Source organism: Dipodomys ordii, unplaced genomic scaffold, assembly GCF_000151885.1.
Source record: "Dipodomys ordii isolate 6190 unplaced genomic scaffold, Dord_2.0 Scaffold59, whole genome shotgun sequence".
Lineage (NCBI taxonomy): Eukaryota > Metazoa > Chordata > Mammalia > Rodentia > Heteromyidae > Dipodomys > Dipodomys ordii.
In genome coordinates, this window is record NW_012267275.1 from 2,014,311 (window position 1) to 2,031,116 (window position 16,806).

Below are 16,806 nucleotides of genomic sequence, written 5' to 3' on the forward strand. Positions count from 1 at the left end.
CTCTCTCTCTGTCTTTCTCTCTCTCTCTCTTTCTCCCTGTTTTGTGGTTTTTCAGGATAGAAGCAAAGAGGTCAGATTAATGAAATGTTAATTTAAGTATATAAAAGATTTTTAAATTGCCCACACCAAGACCAGACAGGATCTTTTTTAACCATCTAAATTTCTCTTGAAATCATTCCAAGGTATAGAGCTGAACAGGCAGTTTCCAGTGATTAGCCCTCTATGGTAACACAAAAGCCTTCTGAATTGCCTTAAAGTCATAGGGTAAAGAGCTGTGAAGAGGATACGTTCTTTTTGGTAGTACTGGCCCATGGACACCAGAGAACAAAACTACATCCAAGCATTAGTCAACAGACTTTACCATTAGACCTTTAGGTTGTTCTTGCAATGCCTTATATAAAAAACTAAGGAAAGAAAAGAAATCTCACTGTACTCATCAGCAGTCAGAAAGGGTTTCATTTGATACATGCCTTTGCAATTTTCTTTGGTTGTTCTTCCTCAGGAAACATGTGGTAATCTTGCCAAACTCCCTGAGCACTTACAAGGTTCATAGCATAGCTCATAACTGAAGATCTTTCTTTCTGTTCCTGTTGGAGAATTCTTGTGGAAAAATTTTCAACTGTAGTTGTTATGCAATATGCCATGGGAAGAGATAGTTCCTTAAATGCATTTCTCCAGCCAAAATCTAGTAATGTAGCCTGAAGTGTAAATGTACATAAAGTCATATCAACACTAGCAACAACTGGTTTCTATTGTCTTACACATAAAATTATTATTTTCATTCAATACATTGAATATAAATATTCTGTGATATTCTTTAAAAACCATTTTCCAACCTGAAAAATATTACTAAGTAGATGAAACAATATACAAAAATGTGCATTCTTTACACACAGTAATATACTGACATTTCACGTTAAATCATCAGTGAATTTAATAAAAAAATTTCTTTCAAAATTTGATCTCTTAAATCTAGTTCAATAAGGCCATCTTTATGAGAGCCGAAAGCTGCACTTACAATCTATCACATAAAGTAACCTTTAAATTCAATATATTTAATAAAGTCTAAATTAGATTTTATCATTTTATAGTTTATTGTTAACAAGTATTGCAACATAAGACTGCATTTAATAGTCAATCTTTGATTTCTTTTTCAGTTTCAGAATTCCAGTCAACTTCCCCCAAAAGAGCAATACAAAATAAATTTCTCTAAGAAAGCACAACCATTGCACCTTTCTGGATTTAGACTTGCTTAGAATTTTACTGAATTTCTCCATGCACAAAGTGTCAGGCACTACCATTTTTCTTCTGGGCAATGATGAAAAATTGACCTACATGTACTCTTGGTGTGTTTGGAGCACTAATTTTTTTATTCTGTTTTTCTTTTTGTTTTGTTTTTATTTGGTTGTTTTCTCTTATGGCAATGTATCTTTAAATATATATTTTCCTAAAAACCATTACTGTTCTCTAAAGAACACTATGAATAGGGTTAAAATCTCTGCTAAGGAAGCACTCCTCTTATTTCAGTCTAACTTTCTTTGTTCTTGGTAATTTGCCACTTAATGTGTCACTTCTACTTCAGAAGACTGTGAGCTTGATATGTCTGATTAAATTACATATTTTTATTGGTCTTGAGCCTTTTAATACAAAAATAAGAGCTAAATTTGATGATTATTCAGTCTAAAATTATTTGAGATTATGAACATTAGCCTAGTTTTCTTGTACGCACACTCCATTCAACATTAATGCTTTTTATATATAATAGAAAGTAATAAAAATGATTCCTTTTCTAGATCTAGAGTTCTATGGTTACATAATTCTATAAAAGGGGCTCTTAGCTTCACTATGCTAATATTACTAAACTTTTATATGTAAAGCTTATTTGAATCCTTAACATTCTAGGAACTCAAGCATGTTTCTCTTATATTTTCATAAAATTAACTAGTAGTCAAATCAAGTAAGAGTATAGACTCTCCTTTTTTCTTGAAAATTCTTTTATTTTGTTTTATTTTTAAATACATTTTTATTTTCTTTAGGTAGTTGTACAAAGGTGCACTCTGCTTTCTTACAAGTGAAACTTTTGACATGAAATGTAGTAACTAATCTTCTGAGATTTATGATAAGAATATAAAAAGAAATATATCTCCACAAAATATTTTTTAATCTTGATTTTTTATTCTACCTTTGGATGCCTGTATTTATTAAAATTTTCCATTCATTCAAAAAAAATTTGGTAAATTTTTCTGTTAAGTGATATAGTTGCAGTTAATAAGGCTTTTGTTTGTTTAGTTTTGTTTTTTTTATTGTCAAGGTGATATACAGAGGGGTTACAGTTACATAAGTGAAGTAATAACTACATTTCTTGTTAAACTTGTTTCTCCTTCCCTCATTACTCGCCAACTTTCCCTCCCCCAGCCCCCCATGTACAGATCATTTCCAACATATTGCCTTGTGAATATCATTGTTGCATTGGTTCCCCTCTTGTCCTTTGTCTCACCATTCTGTTACAATGGTGATTACTTTGTCCAATGATAATTTATGGATGAATGTAAAATGTTGGCCCACCTGTACTGTTTCCAACTATGGAAAAAGTTCCTTAATAGTAGCCCTTCAAAAAATCTTTGCTTAAAAGTCTTATAAAAACCTATTTTGAAAGATGTTACTTCTCTTCCCATCTAGTATGTGGCATCACACGTTCTAGTTAGACAACACTTACTAGTTGATCTAAGAACAAAAAGAGGGAATTGTGTGATTTTCTCCTTGGTGCAACAAGCAGGTATCTATTGAATCTGATATTCTATCACCTACCAATAATTTCTGAGTACTCATTTTTACTTCTGGTTACATCAAGATATATAATTTTGAAAATTTTCCTGATTATTTCCCTTGCTTAAAGCCTAAAACTGTTAAAACTTCTTTTGCCTTTTAAAATATTTGCCTAGTATATGTCAAGATCCATTAACCAATAGACATATTCAAGTTATTCCAAATGAAATAATTTAATATACAGTATTGGTTGCCTTGACTTTATATTTAAGAGACTAAACAGAGCTATGAAGCATAACAAATATTAATATGACAGGAAACCATAATCCTCTTTATGGTTGGAAGAACAAAGAAAAGGAAATGTGCCAGTTTAAATGTCACTTTTCAACAACTATCTACAGTTCACATTCTTAAAATGAAGATCCTATGTCAAGATAGAAACAAAATTTTCTTGAGTTCGACATATCTCTCTACTCCTCTCATAAGACTCATTATGCAAGAGAACAGTGTCCTGACTAAATCACTTTGTCCAAAACATGTAGGTCAATTTGTAATCAAGAATTTTACTGAAGAAACAGAGATTGAGAGGATCATGATTCAAGGTCAGCATAGGCAAAAAATTAGAGACCTCCCTCTCCACCAATAAGCCACTTATGGCGACACACACCTATAAACCCAACTATACAAGGGCATAGTTGGTCCAAGGTTGCTGGTCTTAAACAGACCCTATCTGAAAAATAAAGTAAAAAAGGCCTAGAGACAGGGCTCAAAAGGTAAAGCGCAAGCCTAGCTTTGAGTTCAAACCTCAATGTCACACACAAGAAACTTTCTAAAGTGATGAAGGGTAAACTTCAAGACATATAAATTTTTTAAATCCTCACCTCTTTTACTGGTAGCAATTGCTCTGAAAGAATACTGGGTTCATTTGCTCTTGTTCTCTCTATCATAACTTTTCTATTAGATTTTTCAAAAACTCCTAAGTAAGTGAGAAGAAAGCAAACATAAACAAATCTTTACAAAGAAAAATATTAAATGTTAACACATGTTAAAATGTTGTAGGAATGCTTTATGCACAGTGGATACAAATACGCATACATTGCAATATGTAAGGAACACAGGCAAGAAGATGTAGAGTCATGTCCACAATAACATTACAATTTTTATATACAATTTGATGAAATCTATATGCTACTCATATTTATAATGAACAACATGCATTAAAAAACCTGTAAAATATAGATTCTTTGTCATTAGGTCACTTACATGCTGACAACATTGAATGAACTACAAGTAGAAAATAAACATTAATTTCCTTGTCCTTTTAAAAAGTTAAATTGTAGCCTGACATAGTGGTTTATGTCTATAATTTACACACTAGACAGCTTGAGGAAGTGGGATAGCAAGGTTAAGGACAAAGTATGCTACAGAATGACACCTTGATTTAAAAAAAAGGTTTCTACATTGTGGTTATTCATAGCACATTAACACCTCCTTTCATGAAAGAACCATAAACAAAAGAACATCAATAAATATAAGAATTTAAGGAAAAATATAAACTAAATTATATCAATTTTAATTGAAGAAAGAAAACTCTGAAACAAACATGAAATAATCAGTAACTCCAAAAGCAGAAAAATTTGTCCAACTTTTACTTATATTTTTAATAATTAAGGTACTCTTTTCCCTGGAAAAAATTAAATCTAGAAAAACTTAATATTCTAAAAAGAAATCCTTCCACATTTCCATTAAAGTTAATCTCAGGTTGATTCCACGAATAATTTACTATTTACCTTTTTGTTGTTTAGATGAGATGATAAATTATACTCAATGGTCTAAATTTCATTTTATTTTTAAATTTATCAGGAATTTTAATAATCAGATTTTCTGTTTTCCTTAAAGTAAGCAAATTTCAAATTTGGCTGATTTTAGCAGTAGGGATTCTGATCACAGAAACAAAAATACTACATTCTAATTCTCAAGTTAGTTTCAACACTCTTGTGCCTAGAGTATACTAAAGGTAAATATTCTATCTGGCAGACAATAATATCAGTGCTATGGTTTGTATTAGTGTCACTGACAGGCTTATGTGTTACAATCTTGGTTGCCAGCCTGTAGAGCCATGGAGTCGTGGCAGAATCATGATAGATGAGGTCTTTTGGAATCAAGTTAGATCCTTGAGGGAAGGCCCTTGAGTTGTATAAACTTCAGCTCCACCCACCTCTCTTCCTCCTGGATGCCATGAGGTGAGCAGTCTTGTCTACCTTGTGCGACCCATCATGATGTACTTTGCTGCCAGGGGCAAAGGACTACAGACTAAAATGTGAAGCATCATAAGCCCAAAGAAGCTTTTCTTCAATGATGCAGAGCTGACTAACATAACCACCCATAAGGGAAGTTTTATTAGTGTTTCTCATAAGAAAAGTTTCTTCAATTTTTATATTTCATAACTGTTTTATGGATTTTTAACACAATCTAGAATTTGTTTAAAGTGATGAGACATTCCATACAAAATATACAATATGGCTGGCTCATAGACACATGTGCACACAATCACATATATACACACATACACACACATGTGAGAACTCTCAGCTCCCCTTCGACCTTATTCATCATCTACAGGAGCCCGTGGATTTCAATTTAAGAATCCTGTTGTATTTCTCAAGATACTTCACAATATAGAAAAGTTCCTTTTCTATGACTTATAGTTTATAATGTCCTTTTAAGGTGATAGTTATAAATAAGATCAATTCTAACACTGAGCTAAAATCCAAACTGACCAGATATTTTAATGGTAAAAAATAAAACTAGACATCTATTAAAGTAAAATTTGCAATATTTTTAAAAGAAGGTTTCCAGGCACAAAGAGTAGGTCTCATTAAGTAATTCTGCACAACAAAGACACTATCAGCAGTCCAAATAAATTTACTAAACTGAATAATCAAACTCTCTAAAAATCTTCATTTTGATAACAGTGCCCTGTATCTTGTATATACACTTCTCTAATTCGGGGAAGGGAAGGGAAAAAACAAAATGCTTAAATAAGAATACAGGTTGACCCATCGTAACAATGAGATGTACAAACTATACAACTTTGGTGGGGGGGGTAGTTGTGTAGGTGGGAGAGAAGGGATGGTGGGAGAAAACAAAGGAGGAGGCAACAATGCTCAATAGGAAATGTACTCATTAACTTGCTCATGTAACTGTAACCCCTCTGTACAGCATTTTTACAATTAAAAATGTACAAAAAATCTTCATTTTGAAAAATAGACTTTACTTTCTAAAGAAGTTTTAAGTTTACAGAAAGGTTGAGCAGAAAAACATGCTGTTCCCATACACTTCTTCTTGCCCTCAGTGTCCCTGTCATTAGCATCTTACAATGATGGAGTCTGTTCGTCACAATCGATGAACCAAAGTTGAAATGCCATTCTAATGTTACAAACTGATGTCTATGGTTTTCATTCTGGTTCATTTGTTTAAAATTATTAGCACAAACTAATTGTACAAAGGAGCTTTGTTATTATATTTACAACACACATACATAATGTACCTTGATCAAAGTCACCCTATGTTATCCTTTCTTAACCCCTCTGTCTCCTACTCCCTTCTTTTGAACCATTTTTGTGGATTTCATTAGGTTATTTTTTAAATATATTTGATATACTTCTATGATCACCTACTTTTGTGTTATACTTTGCCTCTTAACTTTTTGTGATGTGAAATTCTGTGGGTTTTGTTAAATATGTGGTATCATGTATCCACCACTACTGTATTATATGGAATAATTTCATTGCTCAAAAAAATCCCCTCTATATCACCTATCTATTTCTCATACTCCCTCCCTCTTTTCCTTTTCCTCCCCCCTCATTTCCCATTCCTTCACCTCCACTCTTAGAAAATAAGATCTATTCATGGTCTCTATAGTTTTGCTTTCATACAGTATGTAGTCTTTTTAAGATTGCCGTCTTTCACTTAACAATAAAATTTTTAAGGTTCTTCATGTCTTTTCATGGCTTGATATCTTATTTCTTTATACTAATGAATACTGTTCCATTGCATTGATATACAACAGTTTGTTTAAGCATTCATCTACGGAAAAAAAAACAATTGAGCTGCGATTATGAATGAAGCTAATGTAAATATTTATATGTAGGTTTTAATGTGGACAGATTGTTAACCTCATTTGGATAAATATAAGATTGTAAATTGCTAGATCATATCGTTCAGTTTTATAAGATATTGTCAAACTCTATTCCAAAGAGGCTATGCCATTTTGCATTCTTCACAGCAATGAATGAGAAATCCTTTTGCTAACACGTTAGCCATTTAAGCATTTTAGCCATTCTAACAGGTGGATTTAGTCACTCTGATGGTGGATTTTAGCCACTCTAATAGATGTGTAGTAGTATCTTGTTTAAATCTACATTTTCTTAATGACATATCAATATCTTTTCATATGCTTATTCACCATCTGTATATTGTCTCTGGTGAGTTTTCTATTCAGATATTTTAAAATCACATTGTTCTCGTGTTGAATTTTTAAAAGTCTCTGTATAATTTGGGTACAAATTCTTTATCATATATGTGTTTTGCAGTTCTCTTTTTTAAGTCTGGAGATTTCCATCTTCTTTGTGACCAAACCTTTTTGCTTGATCACTTGAGAAATTTACCTTCCACTTTAAAGACACAGTTTAAAGGATTCTCTCATATTATTACTGTGATAGCAATAAAGAAAAATAAAACCAGCTAAGTGCTGCTGGCTCACATCTGTAATCCTAGATACTCAGGACACTGAGATCTGAGAATCACAGTTTGAAGCCAGGGCAGAAAAATCCCCTGAGACTCTTATCTTTAATTGACCACTCAAAACCTGGAAGTAGTACTGTGACTCAAGTGGTAGAATGATAGTCTTGAGCACAAGGAAGCTCAGGGACAACACCCAAGCCCTGAGTTCAAGCCCCATAACAGACAAAAATAAAAAGGAAAAAAAACCTAAAATTTACATATATGAATAGATTTAATTGACAACTGTATGCACCAATGGAAAATTATTCAACTAGTAGAAGGAATTATGTTCATTTTCTGCATAGTTCATAAAGAATATCTTCATAATATGTTAGTGTAATATAGGAATATATGTGGAGGTAGTTCCTCCTGGAATGTAGAAGAGTGAAGTAGAAAAATAAATCACAATTTTACCATATGTCATTTGTCCCATTCAAAAGCTCTATAATATTCATATTCAAAACAATTTGAAAGAAGAAAAAAATCATAAAGCTCAAGTTGTTAATGACACGTAAAATGACTTGGATTCCTAATATCATTTTACTATTTCTGTAGAAAGCTTATAAAACTAGCTAATTTAGAAGGTATTTACTCTGGAAGAATAACATGAGTTTGAAGTAAAATTGTCCTAGATCATTTTATGGAAATAACTGCCTGCCATTGGGTAGTTTGTATCTTCGGAAAAAAGTTAAATATCTTTTATTTATCATTTCATTCCCAAATACATTATGTTTATTCATTAAATGTAATGTGGTTAGATGTTTATATAAACCATCTGTCTATTTTCAAGATGAGTAAGAAAAATTATAAAATTTTAAACACTTTTTTTTCTTTCTTTTTCCTGGTGCCTACTTCTAGACTGAGAAAATTATCAGGTAATTATGATAACCTTTAAAATATCATTTTCCCCTCCCCTAAATTTAAAAGGTTTTTTTAAAAAAGCTTAATTTATATACCATAGACAAATGGAGTGGAGAAGGCAAGATTTGTAGTAACACTAAGCCTACACCAATAAATATTTTGTGATTTAATTGTGTCCTTTTTATGTTGATTTAGGATTAAAAAATGGCCAACTTCAAATTTTGGCAATGTAAAATGTTATGATTCTATGTTATAAGAAATTATGAGAATTATGAGAATTATATTTAAAACATATTGAAATTTCAATACACTTAATATTGTCAATTTTTGGCTCACCACTGTAAAATATAGTTATCTACATGCGATCAACAATGGTTTCTCTAAGAGCATGCCTAGATTAAGAACCTCAGGAGAGTGCAGAGGGTCACAAGAATGGCAGCTGCTCAACAGCTTCCCCTACAGAGTTCTCTTTGGTTCATTTTACACTTCTGGTTAGTTTCCACACTGCTGCTTTCTTTCATAGGGAGTGGAGGTTGGCAGTACTTCCCTGTGACATCCACTTTCACACCCAAATTGGTCTTCATAGATTCCCATTGTGTGCACTTCAAAGCAACTTGCCTTGTTGGCAGCTCTAAGTGGGAACTACTAGTCTTTCTTTTCTTCACTGTTTTTTTCTGGCTCACACGCAACCTCCCACCAAAAGCTGAATCTGTAGAAGAGACTACATCCAAGAGATAATACCATGAAAAAGTATGAAGAGAAGCCCAGGTGGCCACCTTGCAAATTTCCAATGTGGAAGCCTTCGACCTCTCTGCCCAAGAAACAGCTAAAGTCCTAGAGTAATGAGCTTTACAAACCCTAGGAGCCTCTTTACCTTAACTACATACGCCTCCCTAATACAATCCCTTAACCATCTAGCTAAGGAACTCTTAGAAGCCATTTGACCCCTCTTAAGACCCCCTAAGAGTACAAACAATCTTTTAGAAGATCTGAAATCTTTGATTCTTCTGAGACAAACCCTAAGTGTTCTTCTTACATCCAATTGAAGCAGCCATTGCGCTTTGTCATTGCTGGGGCTAAAGAAAAAGGAGGGCCAAGACATATCCTGGTTTAGATAAATCTCAGATGCCACCTTTGGAAAAATCGAGGAACTGCTCGGAGGACAACTTTATTTTGAAGGAGTATTAGAAATGCACCACAAATCAAACCCAAGGCCAATCCATAAAATATCATCACCTAAAACAAACACAGTAAGACATTATAACATCAAATAACACCCTATCGTTCTCTGAAATAATGAAATTAGAAAACTGTAAGTCACAATCAAACAAGATCAAATAAATGAAAGTATTAAATATCCTTTATTTTCTCAGAAAATACTTTTGGTCTCTACAAAACCTCTTCAAATTCAAATTATTATGAGAACTTCCAATCTGGTTGACAATACAGTAGAAAACATCAAAATAGGAAATAATAAATGTAGATAATCATCTTTATATTTTATCTACCTGATGTTAAACATTTGAATGTTTTAAAATCTTCTGGATATTTAAAAATAAAATCTTTACTTTTGCCATATTGTTTGGGTTTGATGCGCAACTTTTTCCTAGTGAACAAAATGGGCTCCATTCAAAACAAACTAGAAACTAAATGACTTGTTCTTGTTTTCTAATTTTCTCCTACAAAAGATTTTTTAAGTAAAACATTAACAATCAGGAATATTCCATAGTTAGTTTAAGATTAATTTGGTTTCTTCCATTATCCATTTCAATGATAATGAGGGATCCATTTTTCTTCCTTATTTAAGAAACCAATGCCTTTGATATTAAGTAATTAATTTAGGTATGCTGAATAAAATATTTAAGATTTTTCTCGACAATTTCTTTCAAGATCGTTCTTTGCAGAGATCCATTTATATAAATGTATATAAATCCACTTATATAAATTTATGTCAGATTAAATGACTCAGCTTTCTTACACAAATATTCTTTTCAAAAACTATATATATATATTACTAGGGAACATCTAGTACTGAGACATTTCTTATACCTACTACTCAAAACTCCTTTTGTAGATGATCACATTTGTAATCATCAACACATATGTTTGCATCTACACTATTATTAATGTCATAGTGAAGTTGCTTTTATCTGCCACACAGCTGACAAACATGAGGTAAGACACTATTTGTAGCATAATTATATATTTGTTTTGTTGATTTTTTGCAAGAATAGTAACTGTTGCTCTCAACTATACAGCATTTGCAATTCTCCACATTGACTGATCTTAATCTCATGTGATTGAAGAAGCTCTTCCTTTTATCTCTTTTTTCCTTAAATCAACAAATTATATCTTCGCTTCAATTTTTGATCACTTCAGTGTTTAACTTTGTAATTGTTTTCTAGTGAAATTTTCATGTTAAAATTATATTTTAGAATTGATAAAGATTTCCAATGGCCTGGTTCAGTATCAAGATAAGATAATTCCAGATGGGTAGAGTCTTAGATGTCTTACAGCTTATTCTGTTTCTTGATCTTCAGAAAACATCTACTAAAGGCTGGATGAGAGATGTCTATTTTAGCTAGGCAGTATGAATGACCAAACGTCAACTTTTGGAAGCACCAAATGTCATCAATAGGATGCCCTATTGCTCTATACAGAGCTTTATGACCATATATTAGCTCCATCTAGGAAACCTAGTAGGTTTGAAGTCATTTCCTAATTGAATCCATTTTTCATTCTTTCATTTAAATAATTATTATACTTTCTGTACTATCTTATTTTTTCAGGTTTAAAAATCTATAATCTACCTTTTGTATTCTTCAAATTAGCTCCAGGACTGGAAGAAGAATTGTTATGGCTTGGGTATAGTTTAAATAAGCTCCATAAAGTTTCATGTGTTATATGCTCTTTCATAATTGTTATAGTATAAAAGTGGAAATCGTTGGAAGAAATGCTCTCAGGAGAACCCTCATCAGAGCCACCATCATACATTTGGACTTTCACCATCTCAAATTATGGCTAAATAAGCCCTTCCCCTTTACAAAGTACACATGTTCAGGCATTTTGTCACAGCAACAGATAATGCCTAATATTTTGTTCTACAGAATTTATTTTCTAATAATCCCAACCCAAACTTAACCTGAAACATAGAATACTAGTGAACTATGCTTAATATAAAATAAACTCCAACCCTAGAACTGCAATAGCAATATTTTTGTGAGGCAAGGTAAAAATAAAGCAATATAAAAACATATATGTTGAGAAAGCTCCATGTAAGTTTTAGTAAGACATTGGGTTTGGGGATTGAAATTTTCAATTACTTATTAATTTCTTGCCCCTTTTACTTCCTTTTTCAGATGAAGTATTCTTCATTGGAATGACACCTTGTAAAAAAGCACACTGTAATTTTTTTATAAAGATGTACAATAAAAAATCCTTATTAAATATGGTTATCACAACATAATATACAGTAAACATTAAACAGATAGCATTATGCCTTGGAATTCTACCATTTAGGTAGAATTTGCCCACATGGCAAAGCTTTCTTCAATGTTTTGTAAAGTCTAACTAAACTTAGGCTAGCATATTAAAATAGTTACAGTATAATTTTAACAACTCACTTTTACTGTTCATGATATGCAAGACTTCTACTTATATATATTAAATCATTCAATTGTCAAAATTTTACATAATATTGGAATCAGAAGCAATTAATCTTAAACAGCCATACAAAAAGAAAACTAAAGCAATCCTCCATGATTACTTAAAATCTGACATTGAATAAAATTTTTCTGCTCAAGGCAGAAAGGGGGGGCAGGGAGGGATAGTGGGAGAACAACAAAGGAGGGGGTAACAATGCTTGACAAGAAATATACTCATTACCTTACTCATATAACCTTAACCCTTCTGTACAGAATCTTTACAATAAAATAAAAATTAAAAAAAATTCTGCTCAAGATCATCTGTTGAAGGAAGTACCAGTACATCATCCAGTGTGCTTAATCTCTCCATAGATCAGTTTTGTTCTTTTTTAAAAAATTGATCTGAGTGGGGCCCCAGTGGCCCACACCTGTAATCATAGCTACTCAGAAGGCTGAGATCTGAGGATTATGATTCAAAGCCAGCCCAGGCAGGAAAATCGATGAGACTAATATCCAATTAACTACCCAAAAACTGGAAATGGAGCTCAAAGTGGTAGAGCATTAGCTTTGAGCACAAAAATTCATGGACCCAGGCCCCAACTTCAAGCCGTAGGACCAGCAAAAAAGATCTGATTTTATTAAATAGTTGACTTGCTAATTTGATTTAAGGAGTCAGACAAGTGTAAAAGAGAAAAAGTTATACAAAAGACAGACAAAAATGAAAAGTACACTAAAGTTATCTAAAGAATTTTATTTTGTAATTTGTTTTCAAATAATGGCATAGATTCAAAGTAGCATAAAGCAAAACAGATAAATTGTAGATTTATAAATTAGTATATTACCTGAAGACTTCCTTGGCACTATAAGTGATGAAAACATTCCTTGAAACAATTCCTGAACATCATTTTCCAGCTTCAACAAGGATTTTACGAGGTGTGACAAGAACTGGAGTTCATCGAAGGAAAGAGATAAGTCTCTTCCTTTTTCTGGGCCTTCTGGAGTAACTGTGAAGAGATCAGTAATACTTTTCATTTTAGTGTTTTTCCAATAAGTATTAGGATGATCTATATGACTGCAAAAAAATCATCAAACTAACACCAGTGGGCACCAGTGGCTCATGTCTGCAATCCTAACTACTCAGGAGGCTGAGCGCTCTAATCTTAGCTACTCAAGAGGTTGATATCTAAGGATGACAGGTTGAAGCCTGGCAGGAAGGTGTGTAAGACTCTTCTCCCCACTAAGCACGCAAACGCTTTTGAGTTCAAGCTCTAAAACTGGCATACACACAAAAAAATTACAGCAAGTTGATTCATTAACAAGCACATAGGAAAATATTTCCTTCTGAGAAACTGGAGATAAAATTTATGTCTAGTGAAATTATGAAAAATAATAAGCTTCATTTTCTTTTTCTTTTTTTTTTTTGGGTCCAGTCGTGGGGCCTGAACTCTGGGCCTGGGCGCTGTCCCTCAGCTCTTTAGCTCAAGGCTAGTGCTTTACCACTTGAGCCACAGCGCCACTTCCGGCTTTTTTCTTTTTGCTTATATGATGCTGAGGAATCGAACCCAGGGCCTCAGGCATGCAAGGCAAGCGCTCTACCACTGAGCCACCTTCCCAGTGCATAAGCTTCATTTTCTGAGTCATAAACAGCAATGTAATTTTTGTTGTAAAAAAAAATCACACCTTACACAATTTTGATTTTTCAAGTCTACCATATGAATCTAATTATGAGAAAATATCACAAAAACTCAGAACAAGAATATTCTCCAAGGGGCTGGGAAGGTGGCTCAGTGGTAGAGCGCTTGCCTTGCATGCATGTAGTTACGAAAAGAACATTTCTATTTTAGGGAATTCATAAAACACATTAAAACATATATGAATAAATGTTTTCAACCTTCTTTCAGTTCAAGAAAAATAATTGTTAGGAGAAGAGAGAAACCCTAAAAGGTAGAATTGTGGTAAAATATTAACACTTAGAAAATCCGGTTAAGAAGGAAAATTAGGAATTATTGGTATTATTTTGGCAGTTTTTTATATAAAAAAAGTAGATCTTAAACTAAAAACTGAAAGGATTATCAGATGACATCATAACTCTCCAAATTTTAATATGTGCTGTGTCTAAGTGTTTAAAAAATAACAAAAAGGGCTGGGAAGGTGGCTCAGTGGTAGAGTGCTTGCCTCATATGCATGAGGCCCTGGGTTTGATTCCTCAGCACCACATAAGCAGAAACAGCTGGAAGTGGTGTTGTGGCTCTAGTGGTAGAGTGCTAGCCTTGAGCTGAAGAGCTGAGGGACAGAGCCAAGTCCCAGAGTTCAGGCCTCATGACCACAAAATAAATAAATAAATAAATTTGTTAGTTAGACATAAACTACATAATTCATGAAATCATGTTTCAAAAATCACTCCTGTCTAAATAATCATGATATCTATTATCTATATGAGAATAATACAATGTAAAACTAAGATGTACTTTTACCTCTTGTCATCCTACTGTTTCATTTCAATAGAAAATACATTACTTTTAAGAGTACAAGGAACAATTCAATTATTAAATATCCATTTTGTTGCTTCCAGTTTATATTGATATTACCTAATGGTAGTTTTAGCCATGATGTCATGGTTAAGGAATCTTTCTCTTATGATTAACACTTCTTATAATAGGTATTCAAAGAATGTCTTGAGAATTAATTATAAATTGAAAAATTTGTGAGCTTTTACAAAGTAAGCAATAAAATGTTGTTAGAAACATTGAGTGCCATCAAAAATTATATGATGACTACATGTGAAAAAAGATCACTTTATTACATAGATACAGAAGGAAAGTTCCAGAAATGTAACGATTTTATAGGCAATCCACTTCATTGAAACATTTAATTACTGGCATTAAACAAATGTCATTATGGCACAGGCTTTCACTGAGGACCAAAAACATAATATAAAGATAATATAAAGGTATGTACTAATTTCAATCATTAAATCAAGTCGTGTTCTTAGTTTTTTAAAGCTTTAATAAATCTACAAAAACTCAATTTCATCTCTTTATTAACCATAATCTTCTTTTTGGGGGGGGTTCTGGTCGTGGATCCTGAACTCTGGGCCTAGGCGCTGTCCCTCAGCTCTCCAGCTCAAGCCTAGAGCTCTACCACTTGAGCCACAGCGCCACTTCCGGCTTTTTTTCATTTTGCTTATGTGGTGCTGAGGAATCAAACCCAGGGCCTCATGCATGCAAGGCAAGCGCTCTACCACTGAGCCATCTTCCCAGCCCCATTAACCATAATCTTACATTTATTGAAACCTATTTCCATAAACAGCCCTACCTATCACTCTTCCAAACGGATGCCAAAGCACATAAAACATACAGCTAGAAACAACTAAGATTTTGTCAGAGGTTTTATCCACCACATAAAAAGGAAATATGAAAAAAAAATGTATTCTATTTAGTCATTACTTGATTCCCACTGGGCCTGCTTAGTTTATTGATTTATTTTAAGCTTTGTTTATGGAGATAAGAGACTAGCTTAACTTTCCAAATCTAAAAATGCCTATTGTACCAAACATTTTGAAAGCAATTTCCAATGACTATAAGAATGTTTCATTATTCTTTATTAAGCAAATCACTCCCTTATCACTCATGAAACCTTTATTAGCTCAATTCTTTTGAAAATACTGTAACTATTTATAGAATAAACAAAGAGGTACTCCAAGAAAAACCTTTGAATCAAAATACTACAGCCTGAATGTTACTTGTTTATATATAGAGTCTGGAGCTATCTACATGAAGAGAGAGGCCTTACCTTCATAACCTGGAATTAGAAGGGCCTTGTATCCCAGAAAAATGCCAATATTGAAAAGCAAATCCTTTTTAATTCAATGACTCTTTCTAACTTATTAATGAAAGAGACAAAATAATATGTATGACCTAAATCTAATCATTTTTCCCCAAAGAAGCAATGACTATGGTAGAAGCCCATTAATTAGTAGTCCTTATTTCCTATCACTATTAGCTCAGTATTTTCCCCAGGGGTTTTATAAGGATTCTTAATTTATGGGAAAATAATTCAGTGATAAGTTCATTTCATGAAAGGCCAATTAAAGCAAAATTAAACACAAAGGATGGGATGGCATTTCCCAAACTTATTTGACTTATTTCCCCCTCAGTATCTCATAGGACTAGAGCCCTAATCATTACACCTTAGCTCACAATTCCTATTTGCTGAAGCACATCTATTTTTCTGTCCCTTAGACTCTCCACACCTAACCAAATTAAAAAAGGATTTTTCCCAGCAGAAATTCTCTTTTACATCTTCCTTCATTAAATTCATTTCTTTCCCTCTTCTTTTTCAACATGACGTCTGTTTACTCCCGCATCACTTTCAATCAGAAAACCTTATCCCTAGAAAACTTCATCAGGATCATGTCAATCCAACAAACAACTTTCTCATCTATCAACATGGCCTTTATTTCTTTATCATTAAATTATCTATCCATCTAATTTATTTATCTAAATAAATCACTAGGGAATCATCTTGCTTCCAAAAAGGTTTGGACACACATGTTTTTAGACAGAAAGCTATGTTTGGTCTGCCTGCCAATCATTGCTGTAAAACATCTGAATAAATGACTGGTGTTTGTACATTGAGTGCTGATTCTTGGGAAATACAAATGTCACTTAAATCTCATTAACATTATAAAAGCAAAATTTACTATTGACTATCAATGAAAACAAATAACAGCTACATAGTTGAGGAGTTT

General features: G+C 32.9%; 1 protein-coding gene across 1 annotated transcript in view; it reads right to left on the reverse strand.

Annotated features, from left to right (window-relative positions):
- Window positions 1–16,806, reverse strand: part of LOC105989795 (uncharacterized protein KIAA0825-like) — a 185,734-nt gene that overhangs the window by 144,633 nt on the left and 24,295 nt on the right. The window contains exons 2-4 of the mRNA XM_013022014.1: window positions 12,899–13,060; window positions 3,648–3,742; window positions 543–698 (exon numbers count right to left, since the gene is read on the reverse strand). Of these exons, the coding sequence (XP_012877468.1) occupies window positions 543–698; window positions 3,648–3,742; window positions 12,899–12,935 (288 nt within the window). The 5' untranslated portion in view covers window positions 12,936–13,060. The remainder of the gene's footprint in view (window positions 1–542; window positions 699–3,647; window positions 3,743–12,898; window positions 13,061–16,806) is intronic.